This window comes from Macrotis lagotis, chromosome X, assembly GCF_037893015.1.
Source record: "Macrotis lagotis isolate mMagLag1 chromosome X, bilby.v1.9.chrom.fasta, whole genome shotgun sequence".
Lineage (NCBI taxonomy): Eukaryota > Metazoa > Chordata > Mammalia > Peramelemorphia > Peramelidae > Macrotis > Macrotis lagotis.
This window is the reverse complement of record NC_133666.1, coordinates 44,327,284-44,354,391: the sequence shown is the minus strand read 5'-3', so window position 1 is coordinate 44,354,391 and position 27,108 is coordinate 44,327,284. Positions and strand designations below refer to the sequence as shown.

At 35.2% G+C, this 27,108-nt stretch overlaps 1 protein-coding gene across 3 annotated transcripts in view; it reads right to left on the bottom strand.

The window, feature by feature from the left end:
- MTM1 (myotubularin 1) overlaps window positions 1-27,108 on the bottom strand; it is a 97,673-nt gene that overhangs the window by 47,394 nt on the left and 23,171 nt on the right. For 2 of the 3 annotated variants that reach the window (XM_074206707.1, XM_074206709.1), the window contains exons 2-4: window positions 17,734-17,806; window positions 15,045-15,117; window positions 12,747-12,841 (exon numbers count right to left, since the gene is read on the bottom strand). In XM_074206707.1, the coding sequence (XP_074062808.1) occupies window positions 12,747-12,841; window positions 15,045-15,117; window positions 17,734-17,796 (231 nt within the window). In that variant the 5' untranslated portion in view covers window positions 17,797-17,806. Of the gene's footprint in view, window positions 1-12,746; window positions 12,842-15,044; window positions 15,118-17,733; window positions 17,807-23,457; window positions 24,759-27,108 lie in introns of those variants that run through there. The other variant, XM_074206708.1, reaches the window with a different exon arrangement.

The following is a 27,108-nucleotide window of genomic DNA, read 5'->3' as shown; positions in this document are numbered from 1 at the left end:
ACTTTCCAATTTCCCCAGGAATTTTTGCCAATAGTGAGTTCTTATCCCAAGAGCTTAGATCTTTACATTTATCAAACAAATTATAATAATTTACTTCTATATATTGCATACAACTCTATTCTACTGATCCACCATTTTATTTCTTAGTCAGTACCAGATAGTTTTGATGATTATTACCTTATAATATAGCTTAAGATCTGGCACTGCTAAATCTCCTTTCTTTTCATTTTTTCTATTGATTCTTTTGCTATTCTTGACCTTTTGTTCTTTCAAATGAATTGTTATTTTTTCTAGCTCAATAAAATATATTTTGTAGTTTATTTGGGATGGCCCTGAATAAGTTGATTAGTTTCGACATAATTGTCATTTTATATTGGTGATTACCATCTATGACGAAGTGATTATTTTTGAATTGTTTAAATCTCACTCTATATAAAAATGTATAATTGTGCTGATATAATGATACAATTCTTGTCAGGTATTTCATATTGTCTATAGTTACTTTGAATGAAATATCTATCTCTTCATGTCAGGATTTGGTGGGGATGTAAAGAAATGTTGATGATTTATATGGGTTTATTTTACGTCTAGCTACTTTGCTTGAATTATTATTTCAACTATTTTTTCAACTAATCTCTAGGATTTTTTAAGTATAACATCATATCATCTTCAAAAAGAGAGTTTTATTTCCTCATTACCCTTTCTGATTTTTTTCAATGTTCTTTTTCTTTTCTTATTGCCATTGCTAGCACAATACCAAACAATATTTATGATAAGGGAAATTCTTTTTTTTTCACTACTGATCTTATTGGGAAGGCTTCTAGCCTACCTCCATTACAGTAAATGCTTAATGATAGCTTTAGGTAGCTGCTTCTTATCATTTTAAGGAAAAATCCATTTCTACCTATGCTCTCAAAGGTTTTTAATATGAATGAGTGTTATATTTCATCAAAATATTTTTGCATCTATTAATATAATCATGATTTTTGATACTTTTTATGATATAATTAATTATGTTAATAATTTTCCTTATATTGAACCAGCTCTGCATTCTTGGTAAAATCCCATTGGGTCACAATGTATAAAACTTGTGATATATTACTGTAGTTTCTGAGCTTGTAGTTTATTTAAGATTTTTGCATCAATATCATTAGGGAAATTCTTTCTTTGTTTCTGCTCTTCCTGGTTTAGGTATCAGCACCAAATTTGTTTCATAAAAGGGGTCTGATAGGACTCCTTTTTTGCCTATTAGCCCAAATAATTTATTTAATATTGGTCTTGATGCTTTTTTCTTAGGAAGTTCATTTATGGTCTGTTCAATTTTTTTTCCTAAAAGATGTCCTTTTAGATATTCTATTCCCTCTTCTGTTATTCTGGGAAGTTTATATTTTTGTTAAGTATTTTTCCATTTCTTTAAATTGTTAAATTTATTTGTGTATAATTGGGCAAAAATAAGTCCTATTAACTGCTTTAATTTCATATTCATTTTAGTAGTATATTTACCCTTCTCATTTTTGATACCAGTGATTTAGTTTTCTTCTCTCTTTTAAAAATCATATTAACCAAGGGTTTATTTATTTATTTATTTATTGTTTAAATAAAACCATGGCGCAGTGGATAGAGTACCAGCCTTGGAGTCAGGAGTACCTGGGTTCAAATCTGACCTCAGACACTTCATAATTACCTAGCTGTGTGGCTTTGGGCAAGCCACTTAACCCCATTGCCTTGCAAAATCTAAAACAAACAAATAAATAAATAAAACCAGCTCCTTTTTTATTTATTAACTCAATGGTTTTTTAAATTTTTATTTATTTAAGGTAGTGGGGTTAAGTAAGTTGCCCAAGGTCACACAGGCAATTATTAAGTGTCTGAGGCCGGATTTGAACTCAGGTACTCTTGACTCCAGGGCCAGTGCTCTATCCACTGAGACACCTGGCTGTCCCAATTCAATGGGTTTTTCACAGTCACATTTTATTGATCTCACCTTTCATTTTCAGGATTTCTCATAATTGGGACTTTAAATTTCTTTTTTTCTAATTTTTTGAAATTGCATACCCAATTCACTGATTTCTCTATTTTACTGATATAAGCTTTGGACATATAATTTTTTCCTCTGATTACTGCTTTTGTTGCATCCTAGTTTTGCTTTAAATTGTCTCATTATTATGATTTTTTTCATTTCTATGATTATTTTCTTTGACCCACTCACTTTTTAAACTTAATAGTTTCCCTGTTTAATCTAGTTAAGCTTAAATTTTGTCTGAGATTATGACGGCTACCCTGAGACTGTGTCCAGCCAATAAGTTTGGGTCTTGATCCATTAACAGTAAAGGGCTCCCTAATCAACTGTGACCCTCACTCTGTCACTGGGGTAAAAGTTCCAGAAGTCACACAGTTGCTGCCCTTCACTCATTTCCAAGGGCTTGCTCTTTGTTGACACATCCCTCCCAGCCAGACCACCAACCTGAAGATAAGATCTTTCCTAACATTTTCTCTGGTTGTTTTAGACTGGATGACTGCTTTAACAGGACTACTTATTACTTCTGCCACTCTAAAATGTAATTTGAAGCATTATTTTAAAGTTAAATGAGGGGAGAATTTCATACCTTATTCTACTAACTTCCACAATTCCCTTCCTCCATTGTTGATTTTTCTGAGGAGAAAACTAAAGGCCTCAGTATGCTCTGCTATACCAAGATGTATGATCATGAGCATGTCATTTAACCTGTGGGTCTCAGTTGTAAATTTGGAAAAAGAAGAGATGAGATTCTATGACACTTCAAGGTCTTTCTACCTCTAAAAATTTATAATCTACATTTAATCTATAATCTGATGCCATATTCCACAACCTTCAGAGTTTTACTTAAATTGCATTTTTGTACCCTTATTCACACTTTCAACATTTTTCTTTCCTTATTCAATGCTCAAGGCAAATCTTTAATCCAGCAATTGTTAATGCTGGAAAATGAACATCTATAGCAGATCCTGATTGAAAAAAATCAAGGATTAATGACTTATATTTCTAGAGATTTGCAATCAGTGCATCTATATACTTCTTATGAAACTGGGGCATTATTCATTTTTTCCCCTTGCCAACTGATCACCTTTTAGGGACACAAAGTTTTAAATAGCTAAATTATGCAATATTTACTCATGGCATGGGCATCTAATAAATATCTGTCAAATTAATGAATACTAAAAGCCAATGTTTTCTTTATAAAATTTAAACACAACTTTTAAAACTTGTCTAGAAATCAAAGCATTTAGGAACCTGGAATAGAAGAGGGAAAAGCTGCAAAAATTGTGATTTTATTTATTCAGATCAATTGTCAAAGATTCCATTAATGTTTTGGATTACACTTTTAAAGTAACATTTTTCTGGATGTTACCATGACTCAAGGAGACACTACCATGTTACTTGAACTTGACTGATTTAAGAGAAAATTGTTACCCAATAACTTATTTAAAAAAAGAACTTTCACCTACTGCCAAATAATTGGAAAACATCAGGCACCTTTAATAAGGATGTCTATGCTCCACTGAGATTTATGGAGTTCTGTGAAATTTTTAAATGTTAAACTGTATTTATCAACTTCTGAAACATCTCCTTAAGAAAAATATACTTGCATGCTAAGTTAACATTCACTACTCTACAACCAACATTTATGTCAGAATGTAAAAACAAAAACCGTGGAGGACATCATTGTGTTCTTTGCACCCCCTAAGAAAGTACAGTAGAACTGACTCAAGACAGAAGAGAAAAGAGGATTCTGAAGGAGTAGAGGTGTTTGTAATAAGCACTAGGGAAGAGGAAATAAAGCATTTCTGTATGGCCCACCCTGAAGCCAACACTGTGGTCAATACTGTTGGACAAATGTACAAATGTCAAGCCAGCCTATCCTTTGTGAGTTTCATGAAGAACTATGCTTAAGGTAAGCAGCCAGGGAGGCTCTGGAGAAGTCAGAGGGGGCCTAGCTATAGTAATCTGCTAGTATTTTCCACTTAGCTCCATATTAGGTGTGGCCTTGGACATTAATCTTTCTGAGAGAGGCAAGCAGGAGCTTACATGGCAAATCTGTATTCCCTGAGGGCCTAGCATATGGCTTTGCGGTCTAACCCCATGCTGGTCCAGAGCCACTGGTGATCTGAATTGTAATGTTGTATTCTGGAGATTAAGCCTAGACATACATATTTTATCTTCTATGACTGAGCTCAACTAACCTATCCAATGGAAAGGATCCTGGGTAAAGAGAATTGCAATGACAGGCTATCTACTGGCTGCCCAGATATCTATCTATCTATCTATCTATCTATCTATCTATCTATCTATCTATCTATCTATCTACACACTGGAAGGTCCAGGAATAAGAAAATTATCCTTGCCTTCTCTTGATAGTGTTAACTGACCAAATATTATTAAATATGCAAATGATCTCTAGGGTTCCTTTTGGCACCAAAGGGCTATGAATATGACTAAGTATGTAAAGGAGTTGAATCTAATTTTGAGTAGAAGTAAATAAAACTACAAAAAGAAAAATAACTGTTATCATTACAGAACAACAGAGATAAAATCTTATACCATTCATTTCTCAAATGAGCCAGACCTCAAGGTTGGAAGGTGCTTCTACATGCTATATAGCTAAGAACTACACTAGGATTTCTCATGGTCACTTTCATAAAAATGAAAGTGAAAACAGGTCCCAAAAACAGTTGGAAAGGAGACTGAATTGAAATGGTTGTAATCTTGAGAAGATTTAAATGCTATTTCTTGAAAAAAAATGATGAATCTATCAGTAGCCAATCCTGCTGCCTATTTGTTAGTGCTGATATGGGATGGACTGAAAAAGAACACAAATCTAGGTCACAATGCTACCAAATTCATAGCTTTCATTGTAATGAACAATATAAATTAACAGTACTACTGGCACGTGTTAGATGATTTTATTCTGACTTCAATAAGCTCCAGTCCCTCTACAAAGGTTAAGATATCTAACATTTGAGAGTTGCAACTAATGGGCACATTAACTATTTATGTCTGATCTTAGCTTCTCCAAGTTTTATTCCCATTTTATCAACAGAAAGCCAACCAATGTTTCTCAACTATGTCTCTTAAGTGACTGGGACACTCACTGCTGGCCTGTTGCACTACTAGCTTACTGAGTCAAGACCTGAGCTGTGTTGCGGCTAAGAATCTCCTGCTGGCTTTCAAGCTCTTCCATTTATGCTGAACTATACTTCCCTTTTACTCAGAAGAGACAGGCCTTTAGCAACCTTGAGTTGAGAATTGGTTTCTCTTTTTTTTTAGTGGGATCTGCAGCTTGAGGGTCTGTGTAGAGGCTTCATTTAAAACTGTTTTGGGAAGAGCCCCGGGAGCTTCCTAGCTTCACGCCACCATTTTGGCTCTATCCCAGAAGTCCCCAATCAATGTATCTCAAGCCCTTGCACAAATCCTTTTGGTGATTTATAATATGATGATGTGTCTTATATAGCAAGGTCATAAGAAAATCTGACAGTTGAATAGCATTTGTTTATCTTTTGCAAAACTACAGCTGAAGGTATCTGTTCATTATGTCACTCAATAACCGTTTACATAGGAACTCAAACAATAAATTTGTTTGACTTTAGTTCCAGGAAAAGATTCTGTCTCTAAATGGATTTACATCTGTTCTTTTGTCGGAAAACAAAAACTCTACAATCAAACGTGTTTGCTTTATCTTAGCAGCCAGAAAATTTACAGCCATACTGATTACCCAAATATTAAAAAAATGTGTCCAGTTTGGGTGCCCCAAAGCATGTACTCCTCCTGCTTCTTTCAAGTTCTGTTTTATCCTTTGAAATGCTGTTTTGCACTTCTTGTGGTTTGTGAGCCATCTCAAGTTCTTTTGTAAAGAAAGCAGGCATTACACCTTCATGTTACTATATTAATACATAGTATTATGTATATAAGATAATAAAAATAATATATAATGTTCTGTTAATATTATATTAAACATATAACAAACTGATCACTAGGTCCTAATCAATAATTTAAAAAAAATTTCTTTTGCAAGGCAATGGGATTAAAGTGACTTGTCCAAGGTCACACAGCTAGGCAATTATTCAGTGGCTGAGACCAGATTTGAACTCAGGTCCTCCTGACTCCAGGGCCAGTGCTCTATCCACTGTGCCACCTAGCTGCCCCAAATCAATCAATTTTTCAAGAGGCATTTACTGAGTACCTACCTACTACAGATGAAGCACGGTGATAAGAACTAAGAATAAAAATACAAAAATGAAACAATCCCTGTCCTTGCTTTCTAGTTATCTGGGGAGAAAAACTGTCCATATACAAGCATATATAAAAAGAAACACAAGACAATTTTGTATAAAAGGGAGGGAGCTCAGAAAGGTTTCAGGCAGAAGGTGGCATCTGAGCTGATTTTTGAAGGAAAGAGATGATTCTAAGAGGAGGAGGTGAGGAGGGAGTACCTTCTAGGCCTGTGGGGAGGCCAGTGAAAATGCTATAAAACAGAAAATAAGAATGCTCTGTTGGAGTAGCAGCAAGCCCAGTCTAACAGTACTAAGGTTTTAAGGAAGGGGAGTACTACATAACAAGGCTGAAAGGGGAAGCTGAGCCAAGTTATGAAAGGCAAGTTAAACAGAGGAGTTTATATTTGATTCTAAAGGCAAAAAAGGGGCTACTGGAGCTTACTGGGGTGGGGGTGGAGTCCAGGGTCAGATGGTAAGGAGAAGAGGAGGATGGCAGAGAGACAGAGAGAAATAAAATAACTGATTTATGGTCTAATATAGGAATTTCAGAATTCTTTATTGTTAATGAATCTCAAGAAGACTTTAGGAATTATCAGCATGGCTCTAAATATTATCCCAAAACCATCTCCAGTGTGTCTACTCTAAGCCTAGAGATGCCACAGGAATGAATTAGCTCTCTTTCCCATCTGCTGTCTCTTACCTGACTCCTCTCAAGGAGCACTGATAGCAGTAGTAAATGGTATGGTGTGAACTAGATCTTCACCAGTAGTGTATTAACCCTGGAGGCAACTATGGAAAAAACTTGCTGCCCTACAAACCTCAAAAATAAGGTTGTAGCCTTGGCCTGTACCCAGGGGGCAATTCCAGAATACCCAGATCCATTCAAGAGCCATCCCGGAGTTACTTATTCCTGTGGTCCGGAAGCAATATTGGTGCTTAAATATAGGGATGCTAAAATGTTGCTGAAATTTCCTGGGATCTAATACTAAGAAGTGACCATAAGTGTCTGTATGGGGAGTTTGCTGTATCTATAATAAAAAGGGATACTTCACTGTGTTCACTTCCATTATTTAGCCTTACTTTTTCTGTCCATCACAATATAGAGAGCTGTGAGGGATTACCAGAAAAGTTCATTCAGGAGAAGGAATGGAGGTCCAATTCCAGATTATGAAATGGCTCTTTTGACTAACTCACCCTTAATTAGAATCAACTGCACAGATTCTGAGTTCTCTTAATACCATTTTTACATATCTCCAAAGGACCTGAAATATGCAGGGATCCACTACAAAAAAATGCAATTGAACTGACAGCTCTGTGGCACATTCACATTTCCAAATTGATCAGTAAAATCAACACCTTTCTTTATTATTACATTAAGTACAAAAAGTACCACTGTGACTTTATGCTTTTCTCTAATTTAGGTGATTCTCTTTATACAAAGTTTTGCTTCAAGTAACTGCCTACCTTTATACCTGCAGAAACTTAGGGTCATGGCTAATAGATCAAAATGTTTATATAAAACTCTTTGACTTGTATGGTAAAGAAGGTTAAACAGAGAATTCTGTCAGGTTCTTAACTCATCTACTAACTCACTTTATTCTCTACCCTTCTAGCTAATAAATGTCAATATCCTTAACACTAATCTCTGTGCAGTTCTCTTTCAGGGGAAGTGTGAAATAAGACCAGGGGCAATTGCAGTCCTGTTATTGTTCAGTCATTCAGTTGTATTGAACTCTACTTGATTCCATGGACCATACTTTTGAAGGGTCTTTCTTGGTTCCTTATCATCCTCACCCACCAAACCACCATGGTAGAGTTTATACCATTTCCAGCTCTAGTGGACTAAGGCAAACAGATTACATGACCTGACCAGGATCACAAAGCTAGTAAATGTCTGAAACCATATTTGAACTCAGGTCTCCCTGACTCCAGGCTCAGCCTTCTACCAACTGAGCCACCTAGCTGTCTCAATCCTATTTCAGACCACTTTGGAAGCCCCTTAACATATCCAGCCTCAGAAAGCTGGATCACTGTTGCCATTGACCTTTCTTCCAAACCTCTCCCCAGGTTGGTTAACCTTGTAACAAGCATATTAGAGCAAAATGAATCCACACGGTGGTAATGTCCAAAAAAAGTATATGTCTCTTTCTACCCCTTCAGTCCATCACCACTCTGTAAGGAGATGGGTAATGTGCTTCATCACAGGTCCTCTGGAGACAGAGTTGGTTATTACAATATCAGAGATCTTCAGTCTTTCAATGTTGTTACACTGAGTCATTCCAATGTAGTTACTCCTGTATAAAATGTTCTCCTGCTTTTGTTTACTCTATCAGTTCATTCCCCAGGTTTTTCTGAAACTGTCTCTTTCACAATTTCTTATGGCATAATAATCTTCCATTATATTTCCATAGCACAATAAATTCAGTTATTTACAATTTGTTAAAGCAATTATGGCACTCTCTTAGTTTCTAGTTCTTCACCCCCCCCCATTATTTTCTCATGTTAATATTCTATTCAGGATCAGGAAGTTTGTTTTATTTGTGACTATTCTTGTCAGCTATGGTTAGAGGAAAATAGGAGTCTTCACATGTAGGTAGTTTTTCACTGTTTTTCCTCTTCTGAAATGGTGCTTTTATCACCCCTACAGAATAGTAGCTGTCAATAGCGCTTTCTTTATTTTCCTGGTCATTTTGTCAGTTGAGTGCTGCTCCTGTTATATGGGCATATTGTCTTAAACTTTTTTTGCTGGGGACCAGGGGTTCTGGTCCTGGCTTTCTACTATGGTGTTTACAGCCTTCCCAGTTTGCTCCTTGCACTAAGGTAGCCCAACACCACACACCACCTCCCCAGGGCTCAAAACCTTGCCTCTGAGCTGAGGTTGGGATCTAGAGCTGCCAGAGTTGTGCTGGGACCTTAGCTACACCATAGATAAAAGTCTCTTGCTTGCTTCAGCTCTCCCACCTACACTGGGATATACTCCTCTTTAATCCATATGACAGACCTTTTCCTAAATGAGGCTTCATTCAAAATTGTTTCAAGAAAAGCTTCAGGAGCTTCCTAGCTTTGCACCACCATCTTGGGGCCAACTTGGACCTTCTATTTTTCTTTTTTCAAGATATTTAGGTTCTGAAGGATCACTTGGTTTCCATCCCCCCCACCATGTAGAAAGTCAGTACTATATATCATCATATAGCCCTTTCCAATGACCATTCTGGGTTTCTTTTGAATCTTGTGTTTGCATTTCAAAGTTCCTCTCAGCTCTAGTTTTTTCATAAGGAATGCTTAAAAGTTTTCCCTAAAGAAGTATTCTCACCTTTGCAGAACAAGTTGATTTTGGTTGTAAGTCTATCTCTTTTGTCTTCTGTAATATCATATTGCAAGATCTTAGGTATACAAAAAAAAAACTGCCAAGTTTTGTATGCTTTTCACTGTAGTTCTTTGGTACCTGAATTGCTTCTTTATAGAAATCTGAAGTATTTTTTCTTTGATATGGGACCTCTAGATCTTGGCTAATCCTGAACTGTTACTTTTTTCCCAGGAGGTGACTGGTAGATTTTTTTCTATCTTTACATTGCCCTCTAGTTTTAACAGATCTGGACAGCTTTCAATAGTGATTTCTTGAAAGACAGTGTTTAGGCTTTTTTTTTTTTTGCTATGTTTATCTTGATTCTCTTGTATTTCAAATTTTCTATTTAGTTACAATCTTTTCATCAGAGATACTTAGAAATACTCTATTTTAAGTCAAAAAATATTTATTAAGCGCCTATTATATGCCAAGTTTTCCTTTTGGATTTCTAGGTGATCAAGTAGATTCTTTCTATCTTCACTTTGTTCTCTTAGATCTAGACAATTTTCTTTCATGATTTCTTGAAATCCAACATTCAGGTTCTTTTTTTTTGTCAAGATTTGTAGGCTGTCCAATGATTAAAAATTCTCTCTCCTTGATCTGTTTCACAGTTCAATTATTTTTCACATAATATCTTAAAATTTCTTCCATTTTTATTCAGTATTTCAATTTTATTTTACCATGCTAATCTTCAAGGAATCTATTGCTTGAGCAAGGTTTATGCTGTTAATTCTCCTATAGCCCTTGTTTCTTTTGTAGTTCTTTGCTATAAAGTTCTGATTTAATTTGTAAAAACCATTTTTAACTCTTAAAAAAAACAAACCTTTTGCTTCATTTCTCCTAGAAAGTCTAGTTGAGTTTGTTGTGAAGCTATGTTTTGAGTCCTTGTTTACAAATGTTTCTTTTCTTTCTTTCTTTCTTTCTTCTTTTTTTTTTTTTGCAAGGCAATGGGGTTAAGTGACTTGCCCAAAGTCACAAAGCTAGGTAATTATTAAGTGTCAGAGGCCAAATTTGAACTTAGGTCCTTCTGAGTCCAGGGTTGGTATTCTATTCACTGCACCACCTAGCTGCCCCCAGCCATTCTTTCTTTTAAGTTATATCTTAGGAATCCCTGTTTTCATAACAGCTCTTTATGGTGGAAGCATTTTTTTGTAAACTTATTTTTTTTAACCTTACTTCTCAAATTTGGACTTTGTATTAGGGCCACACTCAATGCTTCTAGAAGGAACATCTAGGCCTTACATGGTCCTGTGTTATATTTTCTTGGGTCCTACTTCTGCATTCTCTGGGTACTGAGTGCTATGTTCTTTATGTATATCAGGATAAGCTCAGATTGGTGTTTTGCAAGCTTTCAGTTGCACCCAAAGCAGTCTAACTGAAAAGTGAAATCTGAACACTGCTCCCCAGAACTGAGCTTTGCAAGCTTCTGATCTCAGTTTGAGTCTAGGCAACACATCTTTGGTCATGCCCCTGCTTGGAGTTCCAAAATGGACATTCTGATCCTCGATTCTCTCAGCTAATTGGAGACTGAGAAAGAACAAAATAACTGCAGATTTCCCTTTGGTTTGAATTCCCTGCACTGATTATTCAATTGCAGTCTTCAGATAGAGCTGGGGACTGGATCAGAGTCACACAGCTGCTGTTCACTTCTATTTCTGCTTCTTGCCCAGTACAGTCTCAGGGCCATGACAGCTACTTACCCTGGTCACCATTCTTAGATGAAGATCAATACCTTAATGATAAAACATCTGTGACCTAACTCTAGGGTACAAGTGAAAGTTGACCAGTTGACAGTTATTCCTACTCTGCTCAGCTTCAGGCCTTTTCTTTTTTTCCAAATAATAAATTTATTTATTTTTCCAATACTGTGTAAAGATTATTTTCAACATTCATTTTTGTAAAGTTTTCTCCCTTCCCCCACCCTATGATAGCAAGTATAGGTTTTATCTATACACAGTCAAGTTATACATATTTCAATATTGGTCAGAGTGTGAAAGAAGAATCAGAACAAAAGGTAAAAAATTTTAAAAAGTGAAATTATGGATGTGGAATATTACATATACTGTCAGATTCAGTTGATAAATACATTAGTTTTACTGAATTGCTTCTCCTCCTCCTTTTTATTCATGTTACAAAGGATATTTCACTAGATGAGGAAAGGGGGAATTTTTTATAAATGTGGGTGAGATTCCAAAACAAATCAATGAAAAGTAAATTTTTTGAAAAAAAAAAAAAGAGACTACTGCTGTCCTAAAGAACTAGCATATTGATCCTTTCATTCACAGCCTGCTGCTAGGATCACTCCCGACACACATTCATCCCTGCTTTGCCCTGTAATTTCTCATCATGAAGTCCCTACTACCTTCCACTTGCTTTGAGCACAAGCAATCTATAACACTGGAAAGTCTTGCAGGTGTATCCAAGTGACCACCACTCCTATCTCTCTTCCCTTTCTTCCCCTTCACTATCATTGGTCAACTGCATTTTCCCCTACCTCACCAATTTTCAGCAGTGACTGAGATTTTCTCTGGTATGCAGTGGCAAATTTGGAAATTTCCAAATTTGCAACACAATGAAAAAAGGTTAGCAAACCCTAGGTTAGAACCACAAAACCATATGTTTTTTAAGAATACAAATTGCAAGGAAAAGACCTAATTAAGCTCTCAAAGCTGCTATAAACTTGACTGTTTTGTAGAGCTGATATGTTCTGCATCAGGGATTCTTATGCATTTTTGTGTCATGGAGTTTCTTAGCAATATGCTGAAACCTATGGACTCTTCAGAACAGTGTTTTTAAATGTATAACATGTAGGATTGCAAAGAAAACAAATTACATAAAAATGCTGATATTAAAATATTTTAAAATATTTTAAGTTCATTGAACCCAGATAAAGAACTACTAAACTAGATCATCCTAAACTTTTTGCTCTCTGTCCCCCTACAAACATCAAACTGTCTGCCTATATCCCTTTATGTAAAGATCTCATGTTCCAGACTGTATGTAAATCCAATCATTGTTATGTGAGTAGCAAATATATTGGACAACATGAATATTTAACATTCAGTATATCTAAAGGCAAAAGAAAATTAAGGACCCAGCTTATAATCTCTAATCATTCATAGTCATCTTTAAGCTCTTATGTTCTACTTACCGTTTCCAAGCTTCTTAAATACAAGCGATAATTGGTGATGTAAACTCGTCCTTTAATGGGGCCATTGAATGGACATATATAAATGACTTCTTTGTCTATTGAAATAAAAAAAGTATCCAAGTAAGAACTAGAGAGGTTTAAAGTAAGCACTGGCAATGTTTTTACATTATCATGCCAAGAAAGTATAAAGCATTACAATAAATTGGTATGTGACACATCCAGGGTAGAAGGAATGCCTCATTGAGCTTTCCCACAGTCATCATGACACCTGAGGCATGGAAGAATCTAAGTATTTGTGTTTGCCAAGTTCTGGTTTAAGACACACAAATATTACAATGATAGTTTTTGGTAATTAATGGATTCTTATGAAAAGGAAGTCTGCCAAATGTTCCTAATCTACTCTCTTCTTAGAAGACATTAGACAAAAAGTTTGGCTAAGTTTAAGTTCAAATATTTAAGCATTAAAAAGACATAAGAAAGGACAATGACAGAGTCTGTGGTAAGATGAAGCATAAAGAAAAACTAAATTAGAAGGCTAAATGTATTTATGGAGTAACTTGAATTACTTAACTACTTTTCATTTTTTATAATAGATATCCCTTTTCTGCTCAAGTGTAAAGTCAGTCATAACATAAGTCCACTTCACAGTAACTTAAATGACAACCTTTAAGTGTTACCAAGAGTTAGGTCCTGCCTTCTATAAATGGTGTTGACAATTATATATTCTTTCACATGGGACAGTGACGAGTTGAGCTGGATATAGATTTTGTGGTGCTTTTCCCTGAGTAGGCAAGTTGCACACTTTTCACCTAGTTCCCTTTAGGGTCAAAAGTACAATCTCACAAGCATGAGATTCTGTATGTATGGACTGTGACCATGGACTAACACTTATCCCCTGAGTCAAGTTAATGGTCTATAATGGGTCCAATCCTGTAAACTTGATCTCATTAGTCTCATGGATGGTAAGCAATTCAGACTTCATCTCTACAATCTTCCCTCCTGAAACAATGTTTAACATGCTTTGTTTTCAGTATTGAGTAGTATTAGTTGGATTTAAAAGATAATAATAATAATGTATCCTAATGAACAATTCCTCTACTATCTGCAAATTATGAAATGTTTTTCAACAATAACATTCCATGAATACTATTCCTTGAGCTTGCCTGGACCCAACACATATTGGTTTGACTTGTTGACTTAATATGCTTTGCAATAGGATATGATAAATTATTGAGAATTTATGCCTCAGTATCCTTGATCACACTCCAACAAGACTCTTTTCTTTAAATGTTGACAAGAATTAGAAAGATACTACCATTTCTAGTCTGAAAAAGTTACCAGCACATGTGAATAAAAAAAAAGCCCCTTGGAAGAGAATAAGGCATCACTGATCAGACTGGTGGGGACTTGGGGTAGGGACAGCATTAGTGGACAGTAAATATTTTAAAAAAGAAAAGTAGTATTTATTTTTAAAATTAAAGAAAAAAATACCCTACCAAAAGAGTTCCCAGTAGGGAAAAATGCCTCCTACAGCTTTCCACAATTAGTAAGTACACAGGATGTCAAAGGAGTAAATATGAAACCGATAGAGGAATATTATAAGAACTAAAAACATTATGGTATTAGGTACTTGGCTCAGATAAAGCTCATGAATATTCTTGTTGAATGATCTACCATTAAAAAGAAGGTAGCACCTTTTAAAGATAAATTATCATGAAAAAAATAAACTAATGCTTACCAACTTCTTATCTGGAAAATCACTTCCAACTAGAATAGTTTTAAAATATAATTTGTGAATCTATAAACCTACCGAGTTTTTAGAATGCTACCTTCTAAGTTGCTGGACTTTATAATTTGAGGTTTAATAAGAGATCATGGCTAAATATATTAGATTTTAATTTTTAAAATTCACAAATAAGTATTTATAGCAGGTATATTTACAATTCTAAGTAAAGAAATATTTTAAAATATGGAGGCTAAATAACTTAATAATATGTTGGACCTACTATATAAATAATCAGTTTTTAGTTCATAGAGGAAAATTTTTAAATATAAATACCAGATTTCCTAAACAATTCTGACTATGGAATGGAAAAATAGCAATTACAATAAAGTTAACACAAAGTTCTTGAAATAGATATAACATCAAAGAGTCAATGAAAGAAATAAAATTCTTTCTCAACAGTCCTGAATAAAAGTGTCCTATTTGTCTAAATTTTGTTTTCAGAAGGGAAGCCCTAAAGTAATCACAGCCACCTAATATTTCTGTTCATCTCACCAATTTCTACCAATCCTTACCCGTAATTCTAGTTTCTCCTGGAAGTCGAGGAATTTCTTCGCAGAGGTCTCGAGTGAATCCATCTCTTGAGCTCTGAAATAAAATAGGAGTGTCAGAAACAATTCTAATACCTTGTACAGGTTCTTTAAATTTCAGAAACACAAACTGAGAAAGATACTTTTTTAAAACAAAAAAAACTGAAGAAAAATGATATTAATAATGGCATAAAATTAGCGAGTCACATTCTAATAAAAACAAAAGGAATTTACTATCGATTCACTTGCTATGCAGTTGCTGTCTGATTTAAAAATAATATTGAGTATTTTTCAAAAATGGCATTGGTCATCAAGTGATTCCATTTTCTTCTATAAATTATTCAAATCAATGACACAGTGGCTTTGCACGGCCAATAAAAACCTAGTTTAGAGTTAAAAACCAAACATTAAAAATACTTTTAAAATATTCTAGATTTCCCATTATTCCCAGAAAAAAATGTTAGCATAAGCATAATAGGCAAGTCTGTTTTGGCAAGTTTTCTGCATACAATATGTAATATTCATCAGAGTAATCTTATAGTTTAGGATCAAGGGAAAGTCTTGTTTCCATGTGGTCTCAACTCACCGGCATGACAAATTGGCCTTCTCTCAGGTCTAGCTCATCATATATATTACATTTCAGAGTTTACTAAAATGATTTCTCCCAAAGGTAATTGATTAAGAAGCCAAGCTAGCAGCTAGTAACCTCAAGTTTTCACTCAAGGTCTGGCAAACTCACAGAACATGGAGGCAAGGGGTAAAAAAAAAAAAAAAAAAAAAAAAAAAAAAGAGGTCTCTTGTGACCTCAGGGTTTAGTGGTAATCCTGGCCTAGTTGCCTAGTTTCCCTAGTGACTTGTGAAGTATAAGGACCCACCTAATAAACCATCAAGCTTTAGGAGGGCTCTTTGGTGCTTTTCATGTAAGTCTTTCACTTCTTTCTCTCCACGGTTTTGTCATTTTCCAATTTGCATTTAATTCATGTGTAAATGCCATAAATACCTTAGTGTGAATTTCAGAGCAGTGTTCAGCCCACCCCCTCCAGAGAGGGGCTTTAGTTGGAGAATGCCAGAGGCTCCTCTGACCACCTGTTTTCTTTCAGATTAGAAGCAAGTTTACCGGGCAGCCTTAGAAAAATGTAAATTGCATTTGTTTGCAGCAAGCTTGTAATGCACATTTTAATGAGGAGAATATTACACAAGTGCTTCAAGCCAGGAATGTCTTACTAACTCTCCCTCTCCCCCCCACCCTACCCCTCAAGACACACAAAGAAAACTAAGTCATGAATCATCAAACCGAGGAGAAACTGACACAGGCAGTTAATACTTCATTTCACTAAGAAGAAGCAGACAGAAACATAACTGCTCTATGGACCTTTTGAAAACCAAATTACTGGGCCAGTGGGAGAAAGCATTAATGATCACTCTCAAAAAAAGCATCTGGATAACAGCAACTAGTATCTGAATCAAACAGGATAGATAGGGTGGACTAAAAGACTTAGTGCAATTTTAGAGATTAACTTTAAACAGCATTAAGACTTTGGGGAAATTCTATATTTTAAGACAGTAATGTCAAACTCAAATAGAAATAGGGCCCTCGACTGGAATAGTCCAAGGAGCTCTGATGGCTGCTTGCTGACTTAGTTAGAAAATGTAATGTTATCTATGTTTTATTACATTTTTATTGATCTTGTTCAATATTTCACAATTACAATTTAATTTGGTTCAGGCAACCTGCAGGAATGTCTGACAACTCCACTTTACATAAGAATTCAATTTGTTTCCCTGGGTCACCATGTGAATTTAGCACTGATTCAAGAAGATATGAAAGATTTTGAGTTCTAGCCCCAGTTTTGTGATAACACTAAGCATCATCAAGAGCTTGAAGGTTTGCAAAGTGCTACTACTAGCCCTATTTTACAGATGAGGAATTTGAGGTAGGGAGAGGTAAAGTGACTTTTCCAGGGTCATGTAGCTAGTAAATTTATTGTCTAATCATTTTTTCTTCTCCAGTTCATTTTACAGCTGAAGAAATTGACGCAAACAGAGCGAAGTGACTAGCCCAGGGTCACTGTCTGAGGCCAGAGTTGAATGCAGGAAGATGGATCTTCCTGACTTCAGGCCTGGCACTTTATATATTGTGCCACTGAGCTGCTCCAGTCAGTCAGAACCTGAAGTCAAACTTGAACTCAGGTCCTCCTGATTCAAGGTTCAGCACTCTGTCCATCTTTGGCAAATCACTTAACCTTTTCTGAGTCTCTGTTTCTTCATCTGTAAAATGAGAACTGAAGTATCTCTCCTACTGACTTCACAGGGTTTTTTATAAGCTCTAAGCAGTTCATGACAAGTGCTTTGAAAAGTACTCACAAATATCAAATATTATTTCAGTATAAAAGCAAATAAGAAAGGACCTGATTTTAATCACCAGTAAGGGAGCTCCCTCCATCAATAAAGTCATTTATGACTTAGAAGATAAAGGCACAGAGAGTTTAAGAGACTTGTTCAGGGTCTAACAATTAATATATGTCACAAATCTATTTTAAACTTGTCTTTTATAATTTTAATCCCATTCTATCCACCATAACAGATAGTATTATATCAATATAATAACAGAAGAAAAATTCAAGTGATCAACTAATGAACATAATATAAAAACAAGCAGAAAAGACCTACTTACCCTTCTGATAGAATCATTCTCCAAGGAGCGGGAGTTATATTTAGGGGTGGGTGCTGAAGCCATACTGGAAAATCTGACAAGAAATGTAACATTTAAGCATCCTGTGAATTTGTGTATCCAACCAAAGCATAAATAATAACTTAAATTGGAATATTATATATTTTCCAATTCAATGCAACAAATACTTGTTAACTCTCACAACACAGAGAGACAGCATTGTCCAGTGCAGGGGTGGAGGGGGGTAGGGAGAAAAAAAGAGATCATGTTTAAAAGGGGGTCCCTATCCTCTACTTATTTAGTCAGGTAGAAAATGACACCCAAATAACTGTCAAGAGGACCTGAAGTCAAATCTCCACTCTATTGCTTAGCATCTCTGTGATTACGGCTAGGCTACTTAACCTGTGGCCCTCAGTTTCCTTATAGGTTTATAGATGCATATATGGTTTAACTTTTCCTTCTTGCTCTCAATCTATGATCCTGAGATGCATGTATTATAAGCAAAGTAGTCCATGTGGAAGATTCTCATCCTTGACTAGATGAATCAGGAGAGGCTTCCTGAAAAGTTTAGCCTTTAAACTGGACTTAAGAGATGGACAAGAATTTAACAGACTTGAGTGGGAAGAATGTTTTAGGCATAGGAACAAAGCGAGTAAAGACACGGAGGTAGGAAAACACATAAAGTGTAAGGGAGGGCAAGTAGTTCAGTCTGGGTGGAGTATTCAGCATGTAGAAGGGAACAGTATGATAAAAAAAACCAATCAAAGATTTTAGAGACCTTTTGAACTCTAGGTCAAAGAATCTGAACTTTACTCAGTAGTCATTGGGGATTCACTGAAGGGTTTTGAGCAAAATAGTGACCTAATCATAACTCTTCATAGGGAAACAGTAGCTTGGCAACTCTAACAAAAAAGATAGATTGAAGGGGGGGGGATGGAAGGAAAACTTATTAGGAGGCTATTCCAAGAATTCAACCAGATGGTTATTAAGGGTTTATTTAGCACCTGATCAGCAGCAAAAGAAAAGAAGAAGAGGACAGAAACTGGACAAATTATAAAGTGATTGACAGGATGTGGAAAGTTGAGGAACAAGTAAGATATAACAGCAAAATTTTGAATACCAGATACATAACTACACAATTCTGTATACTTAAATATTGCAGCCAATAATTTCCCCCCACTTTCTTACAGTGACCTCTTCCTAAATGTTCTTTTCCCAAGAAATAGCATATATTTTTTTAGCATGTTCCTAAAAGTCCACATTTACTCACACATGAAATTTAGATGAATATCCCTGCTAAACACTGCCTGAAACACATATTTGATAAATATTTTCATCAAGCCTCAAAACTACATATCCTGGGGGCAGCTAGGTGGCACAGTGGATAGAGCACTGGCCTTGGAGTCAGGAGTACCTGAGTTCAAATGTGGCCTCAGACACTTAATAATTACCTAGCTGTGTGGCCTTGGGCAAGCCACTTAACCACATTTACCTTGCAACCCCCCCCCCAAAACCCCCTACATATCCTAATTTTATAGACAAATGGAATAATGAAATAATTAGGATATGAAAGTAGAATCAAGAGTTTAACATGCATCTCAAAAGAACATTAGCACAATAAAAATGTGGTTCTGAATTACCAATAGAAAAACAAATCAAAACAAGTCTAAGGTTTTACCTCATAACCAGAAAATTAATGCAGTGAAGAAAAGAAGGAAAGAATCAATGTTGTATAATTGTAGAAAAACAGACACTAATACATAATTAGTGGAACTGTGAATTGGTACAAAAATTTTGGAAAGCAATTTGGAATTATGCTAAGCAAGTGATTAAAATAATCATGGCTTTTGTCCTCAAGATCCTAATTCATCAAGGAGGTCAATGATAAAATGAAAGGCCCCATATACACCAAAATACTTATAGCAGTACTTTTTGTAGTGCCCAAAACATGGAAATGAAAATAGGTGCCCACCAACTGAGGAATGGTCAAACAAACTGTGGTACACAAATGTAATAGTAAATTAGTGAGCTATAAGAAATTATGACTATGATGGGTATAGAGAAGTATCAGAAAATTTATATGAACTGATACAAAGTAGAAGAGGAAGACTAGAAAAATATCATTCAGGATCACAATAATGTAAATAAGAAAAACAACATAATAATTGTAGTTGGATGCCATGAAGTTATAATGACTAAACTTGGTAAGAAAAGAAAGGAAAAAGTACCTCTTCCTCCTTTTCTTTTCAGAGGTGGGGACTATGGGTATGAAACATTACACGTCTGACTTTTTTCAGTGTATTAGTTTCGCTGAACTGTTTTTCTTTTATTATAAAGAATGGCTCTCTTAAAGTGGGGGAACAGATATATTGGAAAATGTAGGAGATAATAAAAATAATAAAATTTTCTTTTTTTAATTAATAATTTTTTAAAGAATTTAATATGACATATAAATATATATTCTTCAAGTTAAAAGGTTTTAAAAAGATAATGGGTTTGATTTAAATCAGTTTAAATGTGTCCAGAAAATGTGATTTAATCAAGCCTTCCTTGAAAAAATATATTCTTTTATATATAAATATTCTTCACAATTTAGTTAGTGCCAGAGGACTGATTTTTATGAGGGATGCCATATGCATTTTAAAGCTGTGCTTTATTTGCTTTTTTTTTTTTTTTAGATCAATGTGACCTCTAAATAAAGTCTGCATTATGGAATAAAAAACAAATTTCAGTTGTATTGGTTCAGTTCTCATGAGAGGAGCAGCTCCATCTACTGTATGTTTTCAAATAAGGAGAGAATGAAGACAGATTGACTGCACCACAGCTATTTTTGCCGTCCCCAAAAGACAAGAAAAGAAGCTTCTTATATTTATTGATTGAACAAACAACATATGAAAGTCTGATCAAAACCTGACCAAGGAAATGATTTTAAAAAAATATATTGAATCAATAAATTAGACAGCCAAAATTTAGACTATAAATAAAAGCTTAAAATAGGTCATTACAAAGACTTGAAAGTACAGTATAATGAGGCTAGGCTACTTGGATATGCAAACAGACCTGCCACTTGGAAACCTGACAAACCAAGTCATTAGAGGGGTCCCTGAGATAGTCAAGAGGGTTAAAGGCTGGCAAGAAGACAAGCAGCAAGAATCTCATGACATCATGGGAAGAGGAACTCTCTCTTGAATCTCCTAACCTCTTGCTGAAGATCTGGCTAGAAATGACAACCCTCATGAATCTGGGCATTGTTTCTCAACTATTAAAATTTGTCCACAGCCAGGGAAGGTGGAATTCATCTCGAAAGAGGAACAAGGTGACAGAACAGTACTAGGCCCAAGTACAAAAAGTAGAAGAGAGAAGATGAATGATTAGAGTAGGAGGGTGGGATGAGAAGAGAAAGACAGGATTAAGAGAAATTTATTCTTCTTCCTCCCAGATCCTCTTCCTTTCCTTCTTTCTCTTTTCCTCTTTTCTCAGTCTCTCTTAGAGAAACAGAAACAAAAGGGTTTCTATCTCTTCTTTTCTTAATTTCTTTTTCCCACTTTTCTTCCTTCTCCTTTTCTTTCTTTCCCCTTTCCTCTATTCTTTCTCCTTCTCTAAAAAGAAATAGAAAGTTAAATTTTCACCCTCTCTCTGACTGAAAAAAAGAAAAAGTTCTTTTTATTCTATCTGCTTTTTCTCAGAGAAATTTTTTCTGTTCTTTCTCTCTCTCTCTCTCTCAAGTTACTTTCCCTTTCTCTAAGTGAAACAGAACAAGTTACTCTTTTTAAAGACTCTCTAGCTTTTTCTTTTACTCTGCCTTCTTTGTTTTTGGAGAAAAACAGTTTCTCCCTCCCCTTCTCCCCCCTTTCCTTTCCTCTTCCTCTCCCCTCTCATCCCCCCTCCTCCTCCCTTCAGTTTCTCTAAGAGAAAGAGAAAGAGAGAAAATGAAAGCTTCTTTTTCCTGTTTCTCTCTTTTCTCCAAAACGACAAAAAAAATGAATCCACAGCTCAGGAAGGTAAAAACCATCTCCCTAGAGAAACAGGTCAACAGTAAAGTACTGGGCTCTAATACAGCATATAGAAAGGAAAAGGTAAATGATCAGAGCTAGAGGATGGGGAAAAAAAGAAGGTAGAGTGGGGGAGGAGGTTTCTAGAAGCCAAATCCCTGACCTCTCTTCTTCAAGAGACTAAAGGAGTTGGGCAACCAATGGAAGTGGCTTTGAACTTCCACAAGTTGGGCTTTTAAGCTTTCAAAAACTTCATTATTTTTCTCTTCTTTTTGTGTTTCAGAAGGGAGAACAATCAATAATCAACTTGGTGCTTCTTTATTGTGAATAGGGCCACTTCTAGGGAAGGTTTGGCCTTTCTAAGTGCCTAACATTATTTGGCAATATTTAATAACACAAAGGAAAAACAAAGACTCAAATTGATCAACAGGGGTGAGCTGGTCTGGTCTCCTGGGGCTGGCTCGAGGACTAAAGAGAAGGTCTTGATTGTAAGGTATTAATAGTGTTATTGTGAAAAGATGTTGGTTGGGACAACTGGATAAGAGGCAAGCCTATATGGGCAAAGGAGGATTGTATTTCTCCTAATCACAAGCATTGAATTTTAATTAGCTAGGTTTTTATTTTACCTTGAGAACTGTTTGTGGCTAAATATAAGTGTACTTTCTCCCTTGTTTTTTCACTTTTCCAGGGAAGTGGGGAAGTGAAATTCAAGAATACTATTATACCTAGAGTATCTTTGAAAAGCATGAAATTTGAAAAATAAGTAAAACCGTTCCAGGGGATTTCTGAAAGTTTTTTTCTTTTGTCTCAACTTTTATGTAGGTTGAGCATCAAAGAATTTCAAGTACTATCTGAGGCTGCCTTTTCCTGAGCTTGGTGTTTCTATCCTTGAAAAAAATGTCAATTAAGTGAGAGTTCCCTTCTATAATTTAAATGCTAGTTAACCCATAATTTACTGTATGAGCTCATGCTGATTTGCAGTTCTTAAGTTACATAATACTTTGTGACACTGTATAAACAAGGCGTTCAGATTATTAGGCTACCTATGATGACAAGTAAATTTAAAGCAAGCCTTAAAGTTTTTTCTCCCCAACAAAAGAAATTTGGGAAAGCAAGGAAAAGATGTTAATAATTCTACCAGTTTTGAAAACATTTTATGATATGTCAATACTCATTTATTTCTTTTTTCGAGCTTTTAGTTTTTTAAAAAATTAAATACAAATTATCAAAACTAACAACGATCATTTGTTTCATCTTATACACTTTTCCTCTGACCTATCACAGTAGATTGTTTCCAAATGAAAAAGAGCATTCTTTAGCTATGGAAAAGGATAGTGTACTATGTCTCGTATTGTAAGATTATGCTTCTAATCTATAGACAATATCATTAGGCTATGTTCTGTTAAAATGATGTCTGTCCAACCTCAAAACTGCAAGTACTATGTTTATAACTACTATAGACAGCTTCAGGGCTAGTCTATTTTCTCCCAAAAAATTAATAGCACAATGCTTATGTATGCCTTGGATACCTCATCAATTAACACAATGCATCCTCGAATCATCTCAGTCAGTGATTTTAGATGCAACCATTTCAAAAATTTTGTCAGCTATGATAAGCAAAAGTAATCCCAACATGGTCAGTCTCACTTTTTCCAAAGCTGAAATAAGTCTTTCTAGCTATATTCTTCTAAAAAGTGTCCATTTTCATGATCATAAGCAGTTATATTAGACTCACCCTGTGTATTTATTCTTGTAGAGGTCCAAACAGATAATTTCTTAGTATATTTCCTTTTGTTTGGCCCCAAGTATCCAGAACCATGCCAGAAGTTTCTTGAGGGTGTAATGTTAACTAGTATCTAGTTGAGCACAATGGGAGAAGAAATAAAGTATTTACTGTCCGTAATAAATATGTATTTTAAGAACTAGGATCTAATTAGACTGGTTTCCTAAAAAGTAAAATAAAATAAAAAAACAAAACCTGGTGCTATACCAGATCTTATCATAGGATCATTTATCTAGAACTGAATGGAACCCCAGAGATCATCTAACCAACCCTCTCATTTTAAAAAAAAAGGAAGATGAAGGCTAAAGAAGTTGTGACTCACCCAATATCACACAGCTAATGTGATATTACCTAAATTTGAACCTTCTGACTCCTAATTCAGATTTCTTTCTTTTGTGCCATGGACAAAAGCTGAAAAAACAAATAGACAATTATGTACTATTTATTCAGCTTGTGACCTTGGGCAAATCATTAAACTCTTTGGGCCTCAGCTTCTTTATCTGTAAAATTAAAGGGTAAGCTTATCAACAAGAGGTTGATTACATGACCCATAGAGGAGACTCTATGTAATCAATCAACTTTAATATATTACCTTTTCTTACACTTAGAAATTCACTCTAATTTTGTTTCCTATTGATCTTTACAGTAAATTTTAAAGGTCCTAGTTCTATAAAACACATAATAACCTTCAGCCAAGAACAATAAGATTCTGAGCCAAGAAATGTGTTTTGGATTATTTAAACTTTTCTTACACTGGTGAGGGTCTTGGACAAATTCAGCCACAGAGATGCTTGTGACCAATGACAAAGATGTCAAGATATTTGAATGGCCTATACATGAACGGTGTGACTTTGGAACATCTTCCTAAATTTACCCTAGTAATTTCCATCAAAGTACTTGCAAAAGGAAAATATTTTGTAAATTCTTTAGGAAAACACCCTGCTTCCAATCTCTGGTACCTCCAGGAGCAAGGCAAAGATGGTCAAGTTCAAGAACTATATCACAAATGACTAAAACAACATCAAGAAGCCAAGATCAAATAACTGATACCCGATATCAAGAGTAATTCTAAATGTATACAAGACTTATTTTATAAAGGGTGACATCATAAAGAAATTAGAGAAGCAATGAAGAATTTACCCTTCTAATACACAGATAGAAGAAGAGTTTATGACAGAGAGCATCATAGGGGATAAAATAGGCAAATTTGAAAATATAAAAAAATTTTTAAACTTGTACAAATAAAACCAATGTAGTTAAAATTCAAAGGGAATTGTATAACTGGAAGAAAATCTTTGCAGCAAGTCTCTCTGATAAAGGTCTCATATCCAGGGTAATGTAACAATTAAAATTAAGGGAGACTGAGGCTCAAAGATATGAGAATTATCAATATATTAGAAAAGAGCAAATTTACCAATAAATAGGATCTTAGCTTCCCCAGCAAAACTAAGACCCTTTTGAGGGGGAAAGCTCTTTTTTACAGTTTTGAGGAGGACCGAACAAAGACCAGGACAAGTTACAACTGGTTAAAAGAGTTCAGCATCATGAATGACAAAACCAATATGACTGGTTACGGAGGTTAGGCATGAAGGGATGATGATTGGTTGGGAATTGAAAAAGGGGGACTAGCAACAATCTCCTCTTTCCCTTCTGTGACTAAGAAATGTTCATTGTTTGAATCTACCAGTAAGGTTAGTGACAGCAGACCAAATTTCTTTGGATATCAAAACACACACCTTTGAAGAATAGGTAGGTGGTATAAAGATTCTAGACCAAAATTCCTGGTGTCCATCTGCTTCCTTCAAAAGAGATTTTCATGACACAAAAATAGAAAAGTGATGATCAGGAGAACTGGATGTCTAAACTTAACTCATTACAGGTTGGTTGAATTTCTGAACTAAAGTTCAGAGACAAGGAATCATGATTTAGATAAATTACAGGAAAAAAATCAATTAACTATAAATAGTCTCAATTAAAAAAGACATAGCCTCAATCTGATTATTTCAATATATAAACAACTGATCTAAATTTGTAAGAATAAGAGTCATTCTCCATTCTATAAATGGTCAAAGGATATGAACAGGTAGTTTTAAAGGAAGAAATCCAAGCTAGCAACAGATGTGGGAAAAAATCCTCCAACAATAGTAATTAGAGAAATACAAATTAAAGAAAGCAACTCGTAGACTATATCTTATACCCATCAGATGGATGAAAATGACAAAGGCATGAGAAAATAAGCAGCATTTTCCCAGTTGGGAGAACTATGAATTGGTCCAACCTTTCTGGAAAACAATTTGGAACCATGCCCCAAAAGTCATTAAATTGGGCATACCCTTTGACCATATGACACCATGATTAGGTATAAATAGCAAAGGAATCAAAGATACTGGTTCTTTCCATTTATAACAAAAAACTGGAAAATTAAAGAGGTGCCCAGCTTTTGAGTTAATGACCAAACAAATTTTGGTATATGAATGGAATGAACTGTACAACAAGAAATGATGAAATGGACAGTTTCAGAGAAAACTGGGGAGATCTGTATGAATGATGTAGAGGGAACTGAACAGAATCAAAAGAACAGTTTTTATAATGACTTCATTGTAAAAACAAATGACCTTGAAAGAGTGAACAAAATACAAAGACAAACCAGAATTCTTAAGGTACCCATTCTCGGAAGAGGTATAGGATTCAAAATACAGAATGGCCAATGAGGGAATTTTCTTTGTTTGACTATGCATATCTGTTATTTGAGCTTTCTTTGTTTCTTTTCTTTTTTTTCTTGGTTATTTAAATTGGGGGTGGAGGAAGAAAAAAAGGCTTATTAATTGGAAAAAATAACAAAACTAAGCACAAACAAACATAAATAGAAGTCCAAGTCACAGAGATATGTATGTCTAAAGGATGTTAAACCCAAGTACCCAAGAGGCATAAGAAGAAAGGACTAAAAAGATCTGGACCACTAACTAAAGCCTGCACCTAAGCAGGGGTGAATTTTGTTCACCCCTGCTTGGATGCAGGCTTTAGAACTGGTGGTCTTTAACAACACATACTCCAAGGTTATGACTTTCAAACCCACAATCAACAAGTGCATGGAACTCAAAGTCACCACAAAAATACATAACCCCCAAGTCATCAAGCCTACTGTGGTTAGAACCAGAACCTGACACCCTAATATCACCCTGCCTACTAAGCAGGGTCTAAGGTATACAAACTCAAGATTGTATCACCCATGCGACCCAGGTTACCAACAATAAGACAGTGAATCTCAAGTCTATGTGCTTTAAGGCAAAAGTATTAGTATGAACTTTGACATTTTTTTTATCCTAACCATGGTACCATTATATAGAAAGGAAATAGGAAGGCACAAGAAAAACACATTTGGAAGTTTTCTACATGAACTAGAAATTTTTTATATAACTAAGATAATTAATCACTTCAAATATCCAAAAATATCACTTCCTTCAACCCCTACCACATACCCACTTACGTGGGATCTGTCAAATCACCACCATGGACTTAATATCTGAGCATGCACAAAGGTCTAAAATAATAAGAACAAGAAGACCAAATTGTGCCAACGTACCAATCACTTGGCAGTGCAAC